The 23549-nt window shown below is 37.7% G+C and overlaps 1 protein-coding gene across 4 annotated transcripts in view; it reads left to right on the top strand.

Moving 5' to 3' along the window:
- LOC150108262 (uncharacterized) overlaps positions 1–23549 on the top strand; it is a 406756-nt gene that overhangs the window by 99169 nt on the left and 284038 nt on the right. For all 4 annotated transcript variants that reach the window (XR_016548126.1, XM_090390668.1, XM_090390669.1 and 1 more), the window contains one exon: positions 16280–16407. Coding sequence is in view for 3 of the 4 variants with exons in the window: in XM_090390668.1 (XP_090246794.1) it covers positions 16280–16407 (128 nt within the window). In the remaining variant the exon portion in view is untranslated. The remainder of the gene's footprint in view (positions 1–16279; positions 16408–23549) is intronic.

Here is a 23549-nt window from a genome sequence, read left to right as displayed (position 1 = left end):
TTTCTCCTTTACCTCATCCACTGACTGAAAATGGATGACCTTCAATGAGGATTTCAACTTTGGAAAAAGGTAAAAGTTGCATGGAGTCTGGCGAGTAAGGTGAATGATCCAACCTAGGATCTTCTTGATAGCCAGATACTGCTTTACAGAAAGTGCACTGTGGGCTGGAGCATTGTCCTAATGGAGAATCCAAGCATTATTCTTCCACAGATCGGGTCTGTTCTTCCTCACTCGTTCTCTCATCTTGGCCAATTACCTATCAAGGTAATAATGTTGGTTAACTGTCTGACCCTCTGGTACCCATTCAACCATTACTACGCATCGATATAAAAAAAAAAAAATGATCAGCATTGCCTTCAGTTTAGACTTGCTCATTCTTGCTTTTTCATTCTCAGTGACATGGGAGTTTTCCAGTGCATCGATTGTCTCTTTGTTTTGGGATCGTACTGGAAAATCCACATCTCATCACATATGATGATCTTCTCCTGCAAGTTCCGGCTCTGCTGTCAGCCATTCCATGATGTCAGTGCAAATTTGTTTCCTGACGTCTTTCTGCTCCTAACATAAGTTTTTGGGAACCATTTTGGCACAGACTTTGTTCATGTTCAATTGCTCATGCAAAATTTGTCGTATAGTCTCCTTATCAATGTGCACCATGTCTGCTATCATCTGAATGCTTAATCGGCGATCATTGCGGAAAATTTCATTAATTTTCACAACGTTTTGTTGCTGCCATGACACGCCGACTCGGTTGTTCGTCATCTTCAATGTTTTCTTGACCTTCAGAAAAGCATTTGTCTCATTCAAACATTCACGCACATGAATGTTTGAATGGCACAAATTATCACCGTACACCTCCTGCAACAGTTTCAGACACTCGGTCGACGATTTCTTCAATTTCACAAGGAATTTGAGATTACTGCACTGCTCAAGTTAACATTAGACATTATTCCGGCAAAGTGACTTCACACGTGTTTCTTTTATAACTGCCTACAGACTAACTACAAGCGCCAGCAAGCAATGCTTATCTCCATGTGTAGAGGCTTAAGTGCTGTGAGAACATCATGTTGGAGGCTTAATGGATTACATTAATCCATTTAATCCTTTCTGAGTATACAGCACTCAAAAAGGATTAAAACAGAATTTAATATTTCCTATATTTTGTCTCAGTCACTGAGACATCTTCAGGATTACAAAAAAACTAATATAAACACAAATAACACACAATACTAAGCCCAACCACGTGGGTGACACTAAAGTCCTATCTAGGTGGAGCGCCCTCTAAGGGCAGTTGTAGGTGGCCTAGAATGTAAGATGGGATCCCTGATGATAAGTGTTTCCCAAATCTTAGCAAGCTTAATGCAACTGTATTTATTAAGATTTGGTTGATTTCTGAGAGCTGCTGCTGATTCCAAAAATAGTCTCTCTTTTTTGAATTTGCTGTGGTGAAGCATGGTGGTTTTTTTCCATGAGATCCATAGTGGGTTGTATCCAAGACATGGTCAGCCAGGCCTGACTGACCATGTCTTGGATACATTTTTTTGGAAGAACTTGTGTAAAGCCAAACCCCAACTGCAAATTCAACCGCTCCAGACAGTAGTTAACCTTTCTTCCAAAAGGCTCAACGATGATGCTGTCGGTGCCCTAAGCTTTGGCCATGATTTTGCGGTCGCTCCAAAAGAAGTGCCAGTGCTTGGTGTAATGTTTAAATCGAATGCGATATCTATCGCTTAGTGCCGGAGATAGCAAATAACATCAGATTTGATGTTATTTGTTATCTTCCTTGCCCAGTCTTCACCTCCAAAAAGTAATTTATCATCTGCCCAATGCACTGCTCTCATGAAATTACGGAAAGAAAAAAGTATCATCATCACCAGAGCGGATAAGGGTAATGCCACAGAATACTGTCGAAAATGGAGATTATCCTCTGAGATTGCTCTACCTACATACGGCTAGAACACAACCCCACAAAAACACAAGTTAAAAAAATTAAAAAACTTACTTAAAAAAGTATCCTGGCCCCCGGACATCATGAAAAAAATTAAACCTTTCTGTTTTCCCTCCGAATATACGGCTTACCAAAAATCCACAAACCCAATTCCCCAATAAGACCTATAGTAGATGCCACTAATGCACCTTTCTACAAACTGTCAAAACAGCTGGCCAATTCTCTGCCTCCCCCCCCCCCCACTGGACTTAGCACATCCTATATAAAAAACTCTACCCATTTTAAAACCCTCATAGAAAATTTAACCTTAAATAACACAGACATATTGGTAAGCTTTGACATCTCATTATTTACCAATATTCCCTTAATAGATACCTTAACACTCTTAAAAAACGTTTTTCCTTCTGCCATCTTAGATCTCTTTTCCTTTGCCATCAATTCTGGTTATTTTTCTTGGAAGAACAAAATCTACAAGCAGATAGAGGAGCACAGCCATGGGTTCCCCCCCCTTGCCAATTTTTATGTGAAAGATTTTGAAAAACGAGCCATAGACTCAATGGCCTAGACACATTAGACTCCTTCCTCAGCCACCTCAACAGCCTACATCCAAAAATCCAGTTTACGATGGAAAAGGAAAAGAACAATTGTTTACCATTCCTAGACATCTTAGTTACACGCCTTCCCAACAGTACACTTTCCTTCACTGTATATAGAAAACCCACGCACACAGGCAGATACATTCACAAACTCTCCCACCACTACCCTGCTCAACAATATTGCATTATTAAAACTTGGCTAGAATTTTAATAATGCCACATACACAACACTTCCCTCTCCAATGGCTACAGCAATCATATTATTAAAAAAATGATCAGTTCCTTCCCCCCATTCCCCAGTTTTCTCTTCAATAAGAGTTTAGAAATGCCATCACCATACCCTACATCCATGGCACTTCTGAAAAAATAGCCAAGATTTTCAAAAAGCATAACCTACACACAGCATTTAAGCCCAACTGCAAACTTGCTATCCTTATCCATTCTACAAAAGATCAACTCCCTCCTCTTTCAGTGCCTGGAGTTTATAAAGTACCCTGTTCCTGTAAGTTGGCATACTTTGGACAGACAGGCAGATCAGCAACCATCCACCTGGAGGAACACATCTGCAACCATGACTATGGTCAGTCAGACCTGGCTGACCATGTCTTGGATACAACCCACTATGGATCTCATGGAAAAAAAACCACCGTGCTCCACCACAGCAAATTCAAAAAAGAGAGTCTATTTTTGGAATCAGCAGCAGCTCTCAGAAATCAACCAAATCTTAATAAATACGGTTGCATTAAGCTTCCTCGGATTTGGGAAACACTTATCATCAGAGATCCCACCTTACATTCTAGGCCACCTACAACCGCCCTTAGAGGGTGCTCCACCTAGATAGGACTTTAGTGTCACCCACGTGGTTGGGCTTAGTATTGTGTGTTATTTGTGTTTATATTACATTAGTTTTTTTTGTAATCCCTGAAGATGTCTCAGTGACTGGGATGAAATATAGAAGTTTTAAATTCTGTTTTAATCCTTTCTGAGTGATGTATACAATCCATTAAGCCTCCAACATGAAATGCTTATCTGAACTGCTTCTAGAACCTTCAAGGTCATTCACGGTGCAAGCGCATCCCACTGCTAAGAGTACACGATTCACAGTGCACCTTGTCTCGTTATTTAATAGCCACACCTCATAGAATAGTTATTTATAATTCAGTTCCTAGAATGGAGAGGTGTGTTGGGTGGGCAACAGTGTAATAGTCTATTTTTCTCTATTTCCAAATGCTTACATTGAAATGATTCAATGAAATTGAAATTACATTGAAATCTATCTATATAGAATATGTTCTGCACATTTTTCACCAATATCCATCTACATTGATTAAGCATTGGATATTATTGAAATGAACTTAATACAAAAAAAAATCATATAATGCAGTTTTAAGCTAAAAATAAAAATTGAGGTTCTTCTGAACAGTTACTGGATATAAATTTATGCTGATAAAAAAGTCTTCAGTCAGAAAGTGAGTAATACAATTTAACATCATTTAATCATAAAAATGGAACGTGTATCTTTGAAAACATCATGTTATTTATATATTTAATGGAATCATTTCACTGTAAGCATTTGAAAATAGAGAAAAAATGATTTCTGTGCCATAAAAAGAAAGAACCTAAATTATCTTGTTCCATTGCACTGATTTGAAAAATAAAAGACAACAAAATTACCATTAGTAAATAAATTCATTGCTAAGACTGTCTCTTGTCACACTTGAGAATAGCTAATTATTTTTTTTGCACAAGTAGTATAACATTTTTATACTACTTGTGAAAAAATACATTTAAATTTCTTATAAAGGAAACAGTACACTTTAAGTCAAGGGGATTCAAAGGTTGTCCATTACAGTTATCCATTATCATCATTAAGGAATTAATATCAGAGTAGGGTCATTATATGATAAATGACAGAAAGTCACTCATGATTTGATTCATTTTTGCAAGTTCAGTGATTAAAGGCAGTAATTTGGAAGTATAAAAAATATGTCCACTGCAAAATGTAATTTGCTGGCTGATTGTAAGAAGATTGCGTAGGTTCATTTCAATATATTGCATAAAATTCTTGCAAGGAGTTTTTCTCAAAGCGATAGCAAAATTTTGGTCCTGCGATAAGCCAAATGTAGGCTTTAGAAGCCTATGTATAACTTCTGAAGAGTTGAAGATTTGCACTGTGTACATGCAAGATTTTCAAACTTTTGAAAGTATTTCTGTTTAGATTTAATGAATACTCTCCTTCCAGAATCTTTTTTCTTTTTGCTATGATAAAATTTATGTTACAAAAAGAAAACAATGAAGTCCCTCTGTTCCTTGACACACTTATAAAGTGAAAGTTGAATACTCTTTTAACTATTTGTTTATAGAAAACCTAAACCTCTTGGAAGATACACTGTTCATGATTTTGTGCATCACCTATTTCAAAAACTTCGAGTTATCAAAGCCCACAGAACACATTTGTATACAGTAGTATACATTTGACCTATACTACTGAGGATTCTCTTAGAAAAAAATTGCAGTGTATTAAAGATAACATGATTCTCTATGATTATTTTCCTTCCAAAATACTACAGATCTTGAACAGTCTCTCTTTCTCTTGCTAACACCACTTAATTAGAGATCAGGAAAATATCCAGTTTACATTAAAAACATTTCAGATATGTAGGGTTCTAAAAAAATTTGATTTTCAGATGGTATGAGCCAGTGAACAATATCATTTTTAGCCTTCCTTCCATTAAATATAAAATTCTTCTCTTCAAACAATCCTGGGTTTATAAAATTTCTTGTTGCTGCAGCCTTTTATATTTTTGATCAGGATTTTCCTATTTCAATTATACAGTATACTGTATATGTAATGATCTGATCTAGCTGTATGGATCAAATAATTAGAATTTATACATGAACATAGAGTTGCTACTAATTACAGGGTTCTTTGGAAGAAAAAAGTTCTGCGATCAGTTTTTACAAGTTTGAGCAACTTTTCATGGAATACTATGGCGTTCTAACAACCTAATTTTTAAACTATAGTGATGGTTTAAATATCTCAAAATGGTGAAAATTACTGATGTGAACTTGTCAAATTTTTTTTTTCTTTGTTTGTTTTTGTTTTTAATATATTTTTATATACTGAGCATTTGTGTTTTATTCCTTATTAGGTATGTTTGAATTGTTCCTTACTGTTCTAATAGTAAATAAATTCATTGCTAAGACTTATACTTAGACTTATACTACTTGCCTCAGAGCAGTTAAAAGAATGCTCTGTAACATTTGTTTTCAATTCCATAATTAATTCATGTAACAGTCCTCTTGTTATGTGTTCACCCTGATGTGACGAGATGCATATTATGAAATGTTTTCATATGAAATTCTTTAGTTTTCCCGTAGATAATTTTACATGTACAGTCTTCGTTATAAATCATCATCATTTATTTACGTGTGAATAGGGAAATATATACAGAAATACGCATATAACAACAATTCATGGAGATAAATGGAAGTGAGTGAAGTTGCTTTTTTATGTACCAAATGGTTCGTGAGTCTCACTTAAAAAAAAAGTTTGCATGTGTATTACAATCTGTTTTCTTCATCTTTCTCTTCCTCTCTTACCATTAGTTTGTTTGTAGAAAGCAAGAACACTTGAACATAAGTGAAAGTGGATATCTAATTTGGTGTTCCAATCATCTCAGTTGACTTTTTTTTAATTGTTTCTATTTAGGGGGTCTTGACTGGCTTATTTCAAGAATGACAGTATTAGGAATGTGATTTTGCCACGTGTATCCTAGTATTGATTGAAGTCATGTTGTCTCAGAGCTATTGATGCTGTTAACTGTTCATTGAAATGTTTCAAGTCTGGGAACCATAAGTAAATACGACTAGCTTGACTGTTGGTTTTTTACAGAGGAATTTTAATATTTGTGGTGATGGGATTGAATTCCAGAGGCTCTTTGTGCTTTTTTTTTTTACTATGTCAGTTAAAGTGTTGGTGTAGGAACCAAGGTGCTGAAAATCAAGAGTGTGGTTATTTAGCTAAATATTTCCTTTTATTCTTTTCTTTAGGACTTAAGTATTAATATTGCTGACTGCCAACCCACTCAGTGCTGCATTATAAATATATAAATATTTATAAATATATTAACTCATTATAAGTAGGGTAATTCTAAATTATTGTTGGAATTTCTATGGCCTGTAATTTTCAAACCAGAAACAACAATTTTTTTTTGAAAGTTTATTTTTCACTTGGTTAGAGTATAATAAATTTAGTTTAATCCTTTATCCAAGTGTGAGCAAACAAAGTTTGCGCCTGAAAGTATCTTCAGGACTGGGGTAAGATGGTACAACACCAGGGCAACTCGTTGCAAAGGTGGAGCAAGCTACCAACACTCCTATCTCAGTATATCCTATAATGCAAAACACATCTCCTTGCGGATATGTCTAATGTTATGCATTAAGGGATGGGCCAATACCCAGACTAGTTTCGACCTTTATTGAGGTCTCTTCAGTGGGAGCCAGGCCCGAGTGGAGATACTAGGCAGAAGCATTAGCAGGTCATCTCTACCTATAGGAGTTTCCAAATGGTGTGCCACCCTTTTTTAATAAATTACTCTGGATTTAGAGAAAGATGTTGAAAATTTATTTTTCACTTGGTTAGAGTATAATAAATTTAGTTTAATCCTTTATCCAAGTATGAGCAATATCTTGGTGTTGTACCACCTTGCCCCAGTCCTGAGCCCTTTCTCTATCCAAGTGTGAGCAAACAAAAGTTTGCGCCTTTCAGGTGCAAACTTTGTTTGCTCACACTTGGATAAAAGATTAAACTAAATTTATTATACTCTAACCAAGTGAAAAATAAACTTTCAACATCTTTCTCTAAATCCAGAGTAATTTATTAAAAAAGGGTGGCACGCATTTGGAAACTCCTATAGGTAGAGATGACCTGCTAATGCTTCTGCCTAGAATCTCCACTCGGGCCTGGCTCCCACTGAAGAGACCTCAATAAAGGTCGAAACTAGTCTGGGTAGTGGCCCATCCCTTAATGCATAACATTAGACATATCTGCAAGGAGATGTGTTTTGCATTATAGGATATACTGAGATAGGAGTGTTGGTAGCTTGCTCCACCTTTGCAACGAGTTGTCCTGGTGTTGTACCACCTTACCCCAGTCCTGAAGATACTTTCAGGCGCAAACTTTGTTTGCTCACACTTGGATAAAGGATTAAACTAAATTTATTACAGAAACAACAATAATAAAACTGCTTACAGAATATGAAAGTGTAACTCAAAAAGTTTAATTTTTATATATATGTATTCTTGATCTTCTACTCGGTTGTAGTGATACATTTTAAAGAATAAATTTTAAATGACTTTAACCCGAGATAAAATATTAAATTTTAATGATAATGATACAACTAGTTTCAGCCTTTTACAGCTTTCTTCGGGTATCTACTAAAGGTAGAACACAGTAATAAAAAATTGAAGTTACAAAAAATTGAGAATTACAGCCAAAAAATGCAATACATAATTCACACAAAGACGTATTTTTCAAGTCGTTCTATCTAACGTGCTATTGTTTGTTGTATGCGTGCTTGCAGGTTCTCTTGAGCGCAGTATTGAACAACTACAGTATGGCTATCAGGGATGTTATAACTCAAATTGCTGTTCAAATGTTCAGGATTAAGGAGGATTTCTCTGGACTCCACAATTTTTCCTTTCAAACTCATCACTACAGCGAAAAATGTTTTCGGATTGGTCCCAGCAAACTGAGTTTAATCATGTTTAAAAATGGATATTTTTAAACAAAATATCCATTTTGTTTAAAGATAAGAGAAAGTTGTTCAATTTCTTTTTGAAGTTAATCTGGTTCATTTAAAAGAGATCGTGCTCTGTGTCCTAAGGTAGAAATAGTTCCAAGCTTTTGTGGTGGAAAGTGATGAGATTGACAGTGCAGATATCCGTTAGTATGAGTTGATTTTCGGTATATAGAGATTTTAAATCTATCAGAGCATCGCGTAAGAATTACATCCAGGAAAGGAAGGCAGTTATTACGTTCTAGTTTGGCAGTGAATTTTATATTAGGATGCTGGTTGTTAAGATGTTGAAGAAAATCCATGAGAGATGTGTGTCCATGACTCCATATAATGAAAATGTCGTCAACATAACGTCTCCAAAGTTTCGGCTTAAATGAGAAGGATGATATGGCTTTTGTTTCAAAACCTTCGAGGAAAATGCTTGCTAGAACTGGGGATAAATCAGGGATGTTATAACTCAAATTCCTGTTCAAATGTTCAGGATTAAGGATGGCTATCAGGGATGTTATAACTCAAATTGCTGTTCAAAACGTTCAGGATTATTTTGGACAGACTAACAAATCTGTTGAACTGCATATTGAGGAGCATAAGAGAGAAATCTCCTATAAAAGACCACATGCATCTGCACTATCCAGTCATGTTATTTTCTCTAATAACCCTCATGACAATCTATAGAGTCGCTCAGTTTGCTGGGATAAATCCGAAAACATTTTTTGCTGTAGTGATGAGTTTGAAAGGAAAAATTGTGGAGTCCAGAGAAATCCTCCTTAATCCTGAACATTTGAACAGCAATTTGAGTTATAACATCCCTGATAGCCATACTGCAGTTGTTCAATACTGGCGCTCACGAGAACCTGCAAGCACGCATACAACAAATAATTACACATTAGATAGAATGACTTGAAAAATACGTTTTTGTGTGAATTGTGTATTGCATTTTTTGCCTGTAATTCTCAGTTATTTGTAACTTCAATTTTGTATTACTGTGTTATACCTTTAGTGGATACCTGAAGAAGGCTGTAAAAGGCTGAAACTAGTTGTATCATTATCATTAAAATTTAATATTTTATCTCGGTTTAAAGTAATTTAAAATTTATTCTTTAAAAAAAAAATATATATATATATATATATATATATATATAAAATAACCAAGTTTAAGTTTATAAAATTACTTGGTAACCCTAATATATATATATATATATATATATATATATATATATATATATATATATATATATATATATATATGAAAAACCTTTAATGACTAATACCGAGAGATAAAAAGATGATAAGATATATTTAAAAAGATACTACTAGTTTTTTCAAACACGCTACCGTCTTTTTATCCTTGTTCTGTTATTACAATTTTAAGTCTCTGTAATTTTTTTATATATTTCTTTGATTGTGATACCTGAGGATGTTGATCTATTCAACAAAACTAGTAAACTAGTAGTATCTTTTTAAATATACCTTGTCATCTTTTTATCTCTCGATATTAGTCATTAAAGGTTTTTCATAATATTCCAACCGAGTAAAAATGAATTCTGAAAAAAAAAAATATATATATATATATATATATATATATACAGGGTGTTCAGGATAAATTTGACATATTTATAATTAATTATATTTTTCCGTAAGTTACATGTATTAACACACACTTCTCTTCATTTAAAAGTTTGGACCCTTCTTCATTCATATACAAGATGTCAGAAAGAATGGATAGCTGGAACCCACCTGAATCATGGAAGAGAATAACTTGTATCATGATGATTCGTGCCCGCCATCAAAATAAGGATATTACGACTGCTGCCCAATGCTCCCTGAATACAGTAAAAACAATCAGGCATGAACTAGAGACTTGCAATGGTGACTACGAGGATGTAGCAAGAAGAAAGATCCCTAGCAGACGATCTGATTGCGTTCGTACAGCAGAATTCCTCGCAAATCTGCAGGAACAGGTGTTGAAGAACCCTGGCATTGGAATTCGGGCTTTGTTCGTGGAGTTGCTAACTGTAGTCAAGCCCTGGATAACAAGGGTAGCCAATGGTAGGCCGTATGTATGGCAGCAGGATTCGGCCCCTTGCCACACCTCTGGGAAAAGTCAAAAATGGTTGTCTGAAAATTTCTACGACTTCACCAGTCCAAATGTTTGGCCTCCAAACTCCCCAGACCTTAACCCCATGGATTATTTTGTATGGGGCGCAGTTGAAAAAGACACCAATCGCACTTCCAGTAATACAAAAGCCCAGTTAATGGATAAAATTAAAACAGTTTTTGCGGCCCTTCCCAGGGAGACTGTAGCATCAGCTTGTTCGAGGTTCCGAAGCAGAATTGAAGCTGTGATCGATGCTAATGGTGGTTATTTTGAGTAAATCTTGTTGATAGTATTGTAATTAACTCTGCCTGTAATGTTTTTTTGTCAATTCATTAAATTTAATAGATACAAAGAAGATTTTCTTTTTCCTTACGAAACTGTCAAATTTATCCCGAACACCCTGTATATTGTCTACATATGAAAGGCCACAAGACCTATAGCACACTAGTGCCATGTGTGGGCAATAGGAAGGAAAGGAGGAGTCTGTTCATATTTTGCTTGAACAGCTGAGGGTCATAACCTTTGAGAAGGCAGAGGTGGGGGGGGGGGGGAACTGTTCCAAAGGACAAGAGTAGATGGAATAAAAGGGAGGCAGCAAAGTTGGTTTGGCAAGTTTTAAGATGGACTGTAAAAGGGTGTTGGTTAGTATTGGCTCTTGTTTTAATGATTTTAGAGGAAAGTGGAGAAATAATAGTGGCCAATTCAGCAGAGCCCTGTCCATGAAAGTATCTGTAGAAGAGGCATATGACAGAAACTGAACGTCTATGAGAGAGAGAGAGAGAAATTGAAGTGGGTGTGTGAGAGAGAGAGAGAGGGATCATTAATTAGCCAGATTGCCCTCTTCTAGATGGAATCGAGCAATCTTAGAGAGGATTTTGGTGCACCATCCCAAATATGGGAGCAATATTCCATGGCTGGGCAGATTTGGGCTTTGTATAGAGTTAGCAGCTGTGAAGGTGTATGTAGTAGTGTCTTATGCAAAAAAGGAAACCAAGTTTTTTGGCAGCTGCTGAAGCTATAGTTGAAATTTGATTATTCCTGGAAAGATCGGAGGTGCAAGTCAGTCCAAGAAGAGAAATCTGATCATGTTTGGATATCTCTGTATTACTGAAGGAGGGAGAGGAATGCGAGCTCTTTCTTGTGAAAGATCAGCCAGAACTGAGTTTTGGTGCCATTGAAGTTTACAATGTTGTCCTTCCCCCACTAGGATATTGCTAGGAGATCTGAGTTCAGGTCTTTAGTCTTGGTAGATCTTGAGGATGCTAATACTTGAGCACTAACAGATTTGTTGAATGAAAAGGAGGAATGGAGTGTACTGTCATCAGCAAAGTTATGAATAGGATTGGAAGTCTGTGAGAGTAGATCGTTTATATACAAGAGGAAGCGACAACCACGTGAGTTTCTCCATGACTTGAGTCTATAGGTGGGTGGTGAAAGTAAGATCTGCTTTAGATCACGAGTGGCAGAATCCATTCTGCTGGTCACTGATTAGTTGTAATGTCTCTAGATGGTTCAAGAGTTGGTTGTCAATGACCTTCTCCATAGTTTTTTAGAGAACAGAAGTGAGAGTAATCAGACAGTAGTGTGTTGGTTGACTTTTATCACCTTTCTTTTTCTATGTTGTTGAACCTTGAAGAGGCGATACAGGATAAGTGTTAGTTCTGGGGCACAATTTTTTAACACAGTAGCTGGGATACCATCAGGACCAGATTGCTTGTATTTGTTCAGGTTGTTAAGGATTCTTTGGATTTTTTTTTTTGTCAGAAGACTATGGGAGACATGAAGGGACCCATTTGTGGATTGGAGGGAACTTTGCCCAAGTCATCAATGCAGGAAGTGGAAGAAAAGAGTGATGCAAGTAAGTTTGCTTGTCTTTTGGTGAGGTGACTACAGTACCATCTGGATATGAGAGTGGTGGAAACCTGGGTGGGCAGAATTTGCACCCAATGACTTTGGCAAGGGACCAGAAGGAGCGACTGCCATTTGGGCAAGAAGCGAGTTTGCAGCATTTGGCCCTTTCAAAGTCTGACTTGGACTTGGTGGTGATGATTCTTTTGTAACTGTTGCTGTAGAATAACCTGCAGGTTGTTCTAGAACATACTACAGCCTGCAGTATAGGTAGAAAAGGCAGCTGGAATTTTGGTCTTGAGCCAATTGTGGTAAGCAGAGGTTTTTTCTTTTACAGCATTGGCACACTTTTTTAAGAACCAAGGCTTGGATGGTGGTTGAGAGTTTGAACTGCAATAGGGGCTGAAACATTCATTCCTGTGAAGATGATTTCTGTATTTGGTCTGAGCAGGTGTTTGAATCAGAAGAACTGAAGAGCAGTAGTCTGACCATAGGAAGAAGGAATAGAAGTCACAGAGATCCTCCCAGTTGGGACCCTTGTAGTGCCAAATGATACGAGACTGTGAACTGGTGGGTGTAGGTTGTTCTACAGTAAAAGAGACTGCTATGAGGTTGTGGTCAAAGTTTCCAAGAGAAGAACTGACGACTACAGTATACCTGGAAGAGGTCAAGTGTGTTGGCAAATTAGAATAGGTTGTCTGGTATTCTGTTGGGAAGATTGATGATCTGAGATAGGTCATTGCTGATGGTGAACACCTCAGCATCCCTGTCTGCTTGAAACTGGAGAAAAGGAGCCAATATGAGTTGTGGACATTGAAGTCCCCAAGAAGGATGAACTCACTATTGGGGGTACTTAGACTTCAGAAAGTCAAGCTTTAGAGAAAGAAAGGTGAAGAGGTCAGAGTGGTTGACAGTGTTTGGAGAGCAGTAGAGGGAGCATATGAGAAGGGCAGGTTGATTTGGTAGAGAAATTTTTTTGAGTCAAAGCAGATCAAATAGTGGGAATTCAAAGAATTTCAGCCTCTGGCATGATATGTTGGTTCTCATGAATGCACAAGTGCCACCCTATAGTGGAGAGCTGTGTAATGTGTACTTTGGACAGTTTGATGGGGTTTAGATGACAGTAGGTGGTGCACATCATTTATGTTGCTGTTTAGGCCATGAATGTTGAAGTGGATGTGGAGACTTTTTTTTTTGATAATAAATCAGTGTTGGTGGGTTGTTTGATTGGATTTCTGTTGCCTTTTATGATTTTTTTTTTTTTTTTTTTTTTGGTTGGATTTTTCATGTTTTTTGTGGATTTTCTGAACTATTTTGTGTGGGAGAATTTTTGAGATCTGCAGTAAAAACGCATTTCTTTCAGTTGTAGTTCATTGTGTTTGGTGAGGAAGAGATAAAAAAGTAAGCGGGGCATGCAGTCAGAAATGGCAGACTCCCAAACATACCACCCACACAGAGGAGAGTCGGTCTCCTGTCCATATGTGGCCTCGGCAGTTTCCCTTGCAGCCACAGTATTTGGTTGCCCTCTGGTTTGGTCCCGAGTACTAACCAGAGTCCAGCCTGCAGAACCGTTTTACTGGTGTACCCTCGATTGGAGAACAGTCCCTACAGTGAGATTGGTATGTCTTTGAAGGTATCACTTTCATTGCATGTGAGAAGAGTGTGTGGTTGGGGGGGGGGGATTACCTGTAGAATCAATACTGCAGTATGCTAAACAACTTTGACATGTGTGCCTTTCATGGCATGTAAGATGTCCAAGCGATAATCAATTTCCCTCCAAGTGTTCTCCATCATTTGTGGTGTAACTGTTTCTATCACAGCAACAGGTCTGGTCTTCAGTTCTTCGAGGAAGGTCACAGGGATCTGGTAAACATTGTTCTTCACAGATCCCCACAGGAAGAAATCGAGAAGCATAATATTAGGTGACCACGGAGGCCACGAGAATTAGGCCACCACACACAACCCAGTGCCCAGGAAAATGCATGTCAAGAAATTCTTGGACAATAAAAGCCTAGTGTGGTGGTGTTCACTCCATCTTGCTGGGATACCATATTTGGCTGATGATCTTCCAACTGGAGTAAGAGATACAGCTGTAGCATGTCGAGTTAGTTCATCGCTGTCACTGTTTTTACCACAAAGAAATGGGTCCCAAAATTTCTGAACATGACATAGCACACCAGACATTCAACTTTGGATTATCTCTTTTGAATACTCGAATGCTGTGAGGGTTTTCTGATACCCATATTCTGCATTTATGATGATTTCCCCTCCCTGATATGCAAAATGTTGCTTCATCACAAAATATCCATCTCTGAGAGGTAATTTTCATCAGCTTTGACTTTTGACAAAATGTCTGGTGCAAATTGGATATGGCAGGGCTTATCACCTGACTGTAAAGCCTGCATAATCTGTAGTTTGTAGGCATGGAGTTGAAGGCAGTTGGAAACAACCCTCCAAACAGTTGTTTGTGGTATATCTAACTGCAAACAAGCTCGTTTAGTTGATTTTTATGGGCTTCAATAAAATATTTCCTGGATTCAATCAACATCTTCCTGCAAAGTGCTCGGTTTTCTAGTTCCTTTTTGGTGCCGAACACTACCAGTTTCTTGAAATTGCTTTAACAAACACCAGACAGCATTATCTGAAGGTGGATGTTTCCCATACCGAGTTCTGTAACAACGTTGCATTGTAATAATGAACTTTTTTTTAAAAAACCAAAGTATGCACATTGCTTTTTTTCAAAATGGCACAATCGCCATTTTGAAGTATGACATCATATTATCTCCCAGACATCAATGTGGCAAGTACAGTATTGTCAAATAAAACTTTTTGAGTTACACTTTTATATTCTGTAAGCAGCTTTATTTTGTTGTTTCTAGTTTGAAAATTATAGACCATGGAAACCCCGACAATAATTTAGAATCACCCTGTATATAGCTCTATTTTCAAAAGAGTTTATTAATTCTTTGATTTAATCCTTTATCCAAGTGTAAGCCAACAAAGTTTGTGCCTGAAGCAATTTCAGGAATGGGGAAATTCATGGCATAGGTAGTATTTCATACCACCTTTGCCATGAGTTGCCCCAGTCTGAAATTACTTCAGGTGCAAACTTTGTTTGCTTACACTTGGATAAAGGATTAAACCAAATCATAATTCGTAGCATAACCAAGTGAAAAAAAAACTTCCACCAAAGTTTATTAATATTTTGCATAACTTTGTGCATTAGAAAACTTGACAGAAAGGAAAGTCTTCAAAATTATGCTTACTTTGTTTATTATTATTATTATATATATGTTAATTATAATCTGTTAAATGTTTGCTTTTTTATATAATGGGAATAGTGTCTAAACTGTAGTCACTTAGAGAGTAATGAAGAATAGTTTCCTTTTGGCAGCCCTAACTGGCTAAACTGGCTTAACATATTTGATAGGGGAAAGGATTATGTACGCTATTCTACTGAAATTAAGGTTATGAAAAGCTAATTCAGTTACCTGTTGTAATCCTGGAAATGTTATATATGACATTCTTTAAGGATACTTGCTACAGATTAAGCTGTGAGGACATGTGAGAGTGGCAAGTGAATTTAGCATGCTTCTGTGAACATTATAGCCCATTTCAGAAAACATTCAGATCCTACGTAGTTTTCTGCATTGTTATTGTTATTATTATTTTCATGATTTCTTTTGAGTTATCATTTGGTGAAGAAAATCTGTAATTCCAAGGTCTATAATTGCTATTACAAACCTTTGAGTTATGGATTAAAAGGAATTCAAATATATATTTTAAATTAAAACTGTTTAGTAACCAATACAATTTTTTATAGAGATTTAGAATAGTGAATGAACATTTTGTTTTTTGATTTATTTATAAATAAGTATTTCATTCATTTTCCTTTTACCCTCTTTTACCTTGCGGTGTCGAGGTAAAATAATTAAGTATTGCACACTTAATTGCAAGATCTTACAAAATGAGTTGATCTTATTTATAGATGGTTTTCTGGCACCTGATGTTGCTAAAGCAGCTACATTATTGAAAAAAGCTAGCTACTGTGAATATAAGTATCAGCAAAAGCATTATCACTGTAGATTATTGAAAGATATCCTAATTTCAAGAAAGGTAAGTTTTTCTTTTCTCTTTCCTCCCTTCACCAAGAACATTTTGCATCTTCTTGAAGGAAAATTCTTAAGCGTGATTTTCAAAATTAATATATATATATTTTTTAAAAGAAAGATGTTTAATCACCTGGGATTCCATTTTATACATTTTCCAATATAACTTTAGATTTACCTCATAGTGCTTAATGTGTTTTATGTTTATAAACCTTTCATGGGTGGAATTGTAAAAAAATTGCATGTTCAGAAGAATACAAACTATTTGCATTTCAGTTAGAATGAAGCTCACATAATAGATTGTTTCTAGAATGCTTCTGCTATATTGTACCATGCGGTGAACAGTATTAAATTCAAAGGGTAAGCTTAAACACATATTCCAATTATTGTATTGAGTTTGTGTACAATGAAGCATGTACAAGGTGTTTCATGTAAATTGTAGATTTGCATGGTCCACCAATTTTTATCATTATCAAATTCCTGATATGTTCCTTCAAGGTGGGGTATTATGTTAGTGCTACGTGAAGTTTATACTATTAAATGCTTCTTCCTATTGATAATTCTTCTCTATATTTATCTATTATCTGTTAGGGCTTAACTTTATTCAAATCTTATATTTCAGTCTTCTAAGGCTTCTTACTGCATTAATTCACCTATATTCTTCCTCTGGGTCTTTTTCCTGCCATCCTGACAAAAAAAACACTTGATTTGCTAACTTTTGTTTTCCTGTTCTGTTTAAAAGATCATACCATTTGAGATTACATCTGCTCACACATTCTTGAATGCTAACAATGTCAAGTTCCTTCCTAATATCCTCACTTAAGGATAGGGGAGTGAACAGATGTTCCATCTGTTCACTCCCCTAATTTTTCAAAGATCTCTCATATCTCTGGTCTCTAGTCTTTGATCAAGTCTTTTATTAGTAGAAAATATTTGATAGCACAGGTCCAATTCCTTATTTTTGCCCAAGTTATTCAGGATTCTTTTGATTTCTTTCTGTCAAAAAACAAAGTGTCATGGAGTGAGCTTCTTGGTAAAATTAGGATACTTTGCCATGGTCATCAGTACAGGAACTGGAAGAGAAGAATGATACGTGCAGATCATCCTTCTTTTGGTGATGTTACAGTAGTACCATAAGGATCTCAGAGCTGTAAATTTGGGTGGAAAGAAGTTGTGCCTGATGGACTTAGCTAGGGACCAGAAGGCAAGTTTCAGACATTTGGCCCTTTCAGAATTAGATTTATTGATTTTTTTTTTTTTTTTTTTTTTTTTTTTTTTTTTTAAATAGTCGTTGCTGGTGAGCTGCAATGTAGGTTGAGTGGTATGCTGAGGTTTTGCTCTCATGTTATTTGTGATATGCTTATTTTTTTTTCCATGAACTATTTGGAACATTTGGAGAACAAAGGTTTGGATACCAGTTGGAAATTTTGAATGGAGTGAAGATGAAGGCCTTCATTTCGCTGATAATTATTTTTGTTATTTAGTCTGAACAGTTGTTTGGATTGGGAGAACTGAAGCAGAAATCAGACCTTGACAAGAAGTCATGGAGCTCATCCCATTTGGCACTCATAATGCCAAAGAACATGAGAGTGGCTAGGTGTAGGTTATTCTAGAGTAAAGGAAACTTGGATCAAATTTGGTCTTAGTTACAGAAGGAGAACTGACATCCACAGTATAGCTGGCAGAAAACTTATTAGGAAGAAGTCAAGGGTGTTGGCAGAATGGCACAGGTTATCTGGTATTCTGTTAGGAAAATGGACTGTGTGTTAGGTTGTTACTTATGGTGAATACCTTTGTATCTCTGCTTAATCAGTGGAACTGGAGAAGGGAAACTAGTTTTGAGTGGTGGACATTGAAATTCCCAAGGAAGATGATTTCACTATTTGAGTATTTTGATCCCTTGGGGAATGGTAGACACAGCAAATAAATGTGATATAGGTTGGTAGGGAGAGTTTGAGCCAAAACAAAAGAAACAGGGACTAATCAGTGTTTTGTGTTCTCTGACAGAGCATGTAATTTCTGATGAATGCACAAGTGCCACCCTCGGGGATGGGAATTGTGCAAGTTGGAATCAGGAGAACTGAGATAAACAGTAGTTGGGAGAGTTGTTGTTGAAGTTGCCAGCTGAGATTCTGTTAGGAATAATAAACCTGGTTTTGATAGTAAGTTGTGAAGCACATCATTTAAAGTTGCTGCAGCGAACAATATAGTTATAAAGAGATATTAATCATATAGGAGCATAGCTTGTAGAGTTGAGGCCCTGAAGGTTCATGAAGTAGATGTGAAAATATCTTTTATTGAAGATTATTAATTTTTTGGGGAAGGGAGTTGAGTTTTTGTTACTTTTTTGGTTGAATTTTTATTCTTTTTTGTGGGAGATTTTTTGGTATCTGTGGTAAAAATATTTGAATAAATTGTCATTCATTGTATTGGGAGGAGGAAAGTTAATTAAAACGTAGGAACTTGCAGTGAGAGGTGAAAGACTTACAAACATACCCACACAGAGGGAATACCAGTCTCCTGACCACGTGGCCTCAACGGTTCTCCTTATATACTACCATACTTGGCTCCCTCTAGTGACAAACTGGCAGAGTTAAGTGGCAGCAGGATTTATCATTAGTTGATCAGGTGTTTTCCAGATTCATTACCATCGTTTTCAATTTTACTGCTGTACTCTTAAATAGGCAAGGATCTAGATCTTTACTGTGTATTTTGCATGTCCTTGAAGGGTGTTACCTACATGGCATGTGGGGAAAGGAAGAACCAGAGCTCTTGCTCTTAGACCAAACATGGCACTAAGCTACTTCAGGCCTCCTATAAGTATAATGGCAGTGTCTCACCATTGTCTTATTGATGAACAATATCTACCACCTAGAGGTATATTTGGCATTTTATCCAACCTAGGGAAGGCCTTTTCAGTTGCAATACTCACTGAGTGTGTCAGAGCACTTTGTAGGAGGAGGAAAGTTAATTAAAAAGTAGGTGCTTACAGTAAGAGGCAAAAGACTCACAGACTACAACTAAGGAAGGTGGGATTGACTTGAATATGGGAGGCTATATGTTGCCTATTGACAATCCTTGCTTGTTTTCTTTTCTTTCTTTTTTTTCTTAGACTTTTTCTTCTGCTTTATGTCTAATTATGTCTAATTAGTATCAGATTTTTCAACTCATCTATTTCTTAATTAATAAATAATTAATTTCTTTTAAGTGTTCATTTGTTTTCTTGATATGCATTTGTTTTTTTCTGTTTACAGTAATAGATTTATTTTATATAAATCTTCAGTATCATCAGATTTTTTTAAAATCCAGTTAGGTGGTTTTGTAATATATCCTATTACTAAAGAATGATCTGCCAGCAAAGGTTGGTAGTTGGAAGGAGATCAATCATTCGATGCTACTGGCACTCTGCTGAGGACTGGCTATTCTCACAGGGTTAACTTTGGCCTGTCAGACCTCTGTGCCCTCAGGGCACTTGGGGGACACTAAAGAATGATCTGAATTAATATTATAATCTCTGTAAATTCCCACAGAGTTTATTAGTTTTACTAGTTTATTATCAGTTGTCAAGTAACTGATTACTTGACAGCTGATAATAAACTAGTAAAATTAATAAACTCTGTGGGAATTTACAGAGATTGTAATATTAATTTTTTATCTGTAGCTTTGTGGGAGGATGTAAGTTAATCCATCCATCTTCAAGGCCCATCTTTCCTAATTGGGTTGTTGGGATAGCAGCTGCAAGAGGAACTTCTAATGGTCACGATCCTCTGCCACCAAGCGCAGGTGTTCTGGTGGGACTCCCAGATGTGTCCACCCAAGGTTCTGGATATAATCTATCCAGTGAGTCCTTGACCTTCCGCATGGCTTCCCACCCTCTGGCTTGGCAAAGATTGCCTGCCGGGGAGCCTCTCTTGTGGTATTCTGACCAGGTGCCCATACCATCGTAACTGTGATCTCTCAACATGGAGAAGCAGGGGTTGAGTATTGAGGGTTTCCTGAATTGCAGAGCTTCTGACTCTGTCGGGTCTTGTCAGCCCCACAACCCCTCACAGGAACCTCATTTCAGCTGCTTGGATTTGTGTCTGCATTCTTTCAGTCATTACCCAGCTCTCATGATCATAGGTGAGGATAGGGACATAGACTGTATTGAAGACAGCCATCTTTGCCTTCTGGCTTAACTCCCGCTTCAGTACTACCGAACAGCCAAGCCCCCACAATATTGCGCTTGCTGAGCCAATTCGAGTATCTAGCTCTACGTCCCACTTTCCATCACTCGTGAATATGAACCCAAGGTATTTAAACTTCTCCACCTGTCTCAGTGGGACTCCACTCACATGTAGAGTGCACTGGGATGTTTTCTTGAGAACAAAAATGTTTCTGTTTTTTTGGCCACACTAATCTTCATCCTGGCTTCTGCACAAACAGCTACAAACCTATCCAGGGTCTGCTGGAGGTCACATGTGGAAGAGCTAAGCAGAACTAGATCATCTGCAGCCTTGGCTGTGCCTATCAATCCAGTCCATAGATATTATGAAAATTAGGGGTGACAGAACACACCTTGGCAGAGGCCAACGGAGACTGTGAAAGATTCAGACTTTGTGCTGTTTACCCTGACACAAAACTCTGGGCATTCATACAGGGACTTGATGGCAGCTAATAGTTGGCCATCCACTCCATGCTCCTGTACTACTTACCAAAGCTTATCCTGAGGAACCCAGTCATATGCCTTCTCCAAGTCCACAAAACGTGTAGACATTCTTGGCATATTTCCAAGATTTCTCAAAGACTTGCCTTAAAGTGAAGATTTGGTCAGTTGTGCTTCTACCAGAACGAAACCCACATTGTTCTTCCTGGAACTCTGACTCAACTATGCTCCTGCACCTTCTTTCCAAGCACCTAGCATATACTTTCCCAGGCAGGCTGAGAGATGCCACAATAGTTGCTGCAATCGCTCTGGTTTCCTTTCTTGAAGACTGGTATTATTATGCCTGTCTGCCATTGCTTTAGTGCTCGCCAAGATATCTAAGCAGCCTGACACACTCAAGGCAGCCAGAGAACATCATCTCAATTTAAAGCTTTTAGCATTTCGGGCCGAAATTCATCATCACTAGCAGCCCTGCCTGATTTTAGCGATTTTATTGCTAAATGGACCTCTTCTGATGTGAGACTAGTCATCACTCCGATCTGTACCTCTTGGATGTCCACAGCTGCTGTGCCACCTAGGTTAAGAAGACTCTCAAAGTATTCCCTCCATCTGTGGAGGATATCCTTCTCAGTTGTCAAAAGTGCACCATCAGCGGCCTTAATTGCCCTTGTTGTGCACGATTTCCTCCTTCGAAGGCAGCGGATGGTTTGTCAGAATAATTTGTTTGCAATTGCATAGAATGAGTCTAATCTTTCTTCAAAAGATTCCCAAGCCTTCTGCTTTGCTGTCTTTATTGCCTCAGCAACTTCTTTTCGTGCCTCAGTATATCGGAAACGCATCTCTGGTGACCTGACCCTAAGACATATTATGTAGGCCTCCTTTTTTGCCCAGACAGCGTTTTGGACCTCTTGGTTCCACCAAGGTGTTCTTTTCTCACTGCCTGTCGCCACGCCGAGCTGCTTTCTGCCATAGCATGAGAGTGCAGAGGCAGTGACAGCTGTTCTGAACAGCTCCCACTCCTCAACATCTGTAGTATGTTTGGGAATGTCTTTGAATCTGGAGGAGATGTTATCTGCAAAATTCTTCCTCATAGCCTCATTTTCCAATGCCTCCCATTTCATGTGGTATAGCTGCTTAGGTCTACCAGTGTTGATGGTGCCTTTTGGTTTCTGTAGCCATAGAGTGCAGACAACAAGGCGGTGGTCAGTTGACAGTTCTTCCCCTCTCCTCATCACAAACATCCAGCACTGAGGAAAATAGGTCTTCTGACTATAAAGAATCAGAGACCTTTGTCCAAGCGTATCCCCTGTACCAGGTATACTTATGGACTTCTCGGTGCTGGAAGAAGGTATTCATTATGGACAAGCTGTTAGTACAGCAGAAGTCCAATAATTTCAAACCATTCGCATTAAGGTCAGGGGTGCCGTTCCTCATAACCACACCCCTCCATGTCTGGTCATCTGTTCCAACATGTGCATTGAAGTCACCCATTAGCAGGACTGATTCCATGTCTACCACCCTGTCAAAAGCAGCATCCACTTCCTCTAGGAAGTGGATGCTGCTTTTGACAGGAGTGTCAGAATACTCTGATCTGGAGTCAGAGTATTCTTACTCCAGATTAGGTGCATAGGCTTGCACCACAGCCAAGTTGTAGTTTTTCATCTGGAGCCTTAACACACACATACCCGTCCCCCAATAGGATCCACTCAGCAACACAGTCTGACAGCCGGGGGCTGATGAGTATCCCCACACCCACCTGAGCAGACATTGTCAGGCTCACACCAGAGTAGTAGAGCTTCCACCTCTCATCCAGGTCGACAGCTCCAGAGCCTCTCCTCTTGGTCGAAGAAAGGCCGACTAAATCTAGTTGGTAGCGCTTGACCTCCTCGACCAGTTCCTTCTCCTTCCCTGTCAGAGAGAAGATGTTCCAGTTGCCTGTCTGGTGTCATAGTCTGGTGCCGTTGTCATTGCCATTTCTGTCCTTTTCAGAACCATTTCTTTGCGCTGCCCTTAAACACCACAAACAGGTAGCAGGCTCATTGATGGAGTTTTCTCTAGTAGAGTGCTGAGGAATTGTGTCTAAGGGAGACTGTAACATATTTTTCGAATGGGTTCCTCTGCCTAAAACCCGAATGCATCCCTTGGTAACCTGCACGACAGACGATGCAGCATGACCATTGTATGATGACCTAACCATGTTACAGTATTTGGTAATGCACTAGGAAAGTTAATTAAAAAGATAAATTTACCCAGATCATCATCATAAAATTCATGCCATGTACCCTCAAGGGGTGTACAGGATATGATAGTACTACATGAAAAAAATTACATCATTATTAATTTCCTATCTACAATTTTCCTCCAAATCAGTCTGTTACTTGTCAAGACTCCAACCTTATCGATCTTATATTTCTATCGTCTAAGGCACTTTGTACCATATCAATCCATCTATATCTTGGTCTTCCTCTGGGTCATTTTGCTGCTAACCTGGCAGAGAACACTTG

This window comes from Typopeltis vanoorti, chromosome 3 (assembly GCF_054136105.1).
Source record: "Typopeltis vanoorti isolate ZY-2024b chromosome 3, IOZ_Tvanoo_1.0, whole genome shotgun sequence".
Lineage (NCBI taxonomy): Eukaryota > Metazoa > Arthropoda > Arachnida > Uropygi > Thelyphonidae > Typopeltis > Typopeltis vanoorti.
The sequence above is the reverse complement of the archived record's forward strand: the minus strand, read 5'-3'. Positions and strand labels throughout refer to the sequence as shown.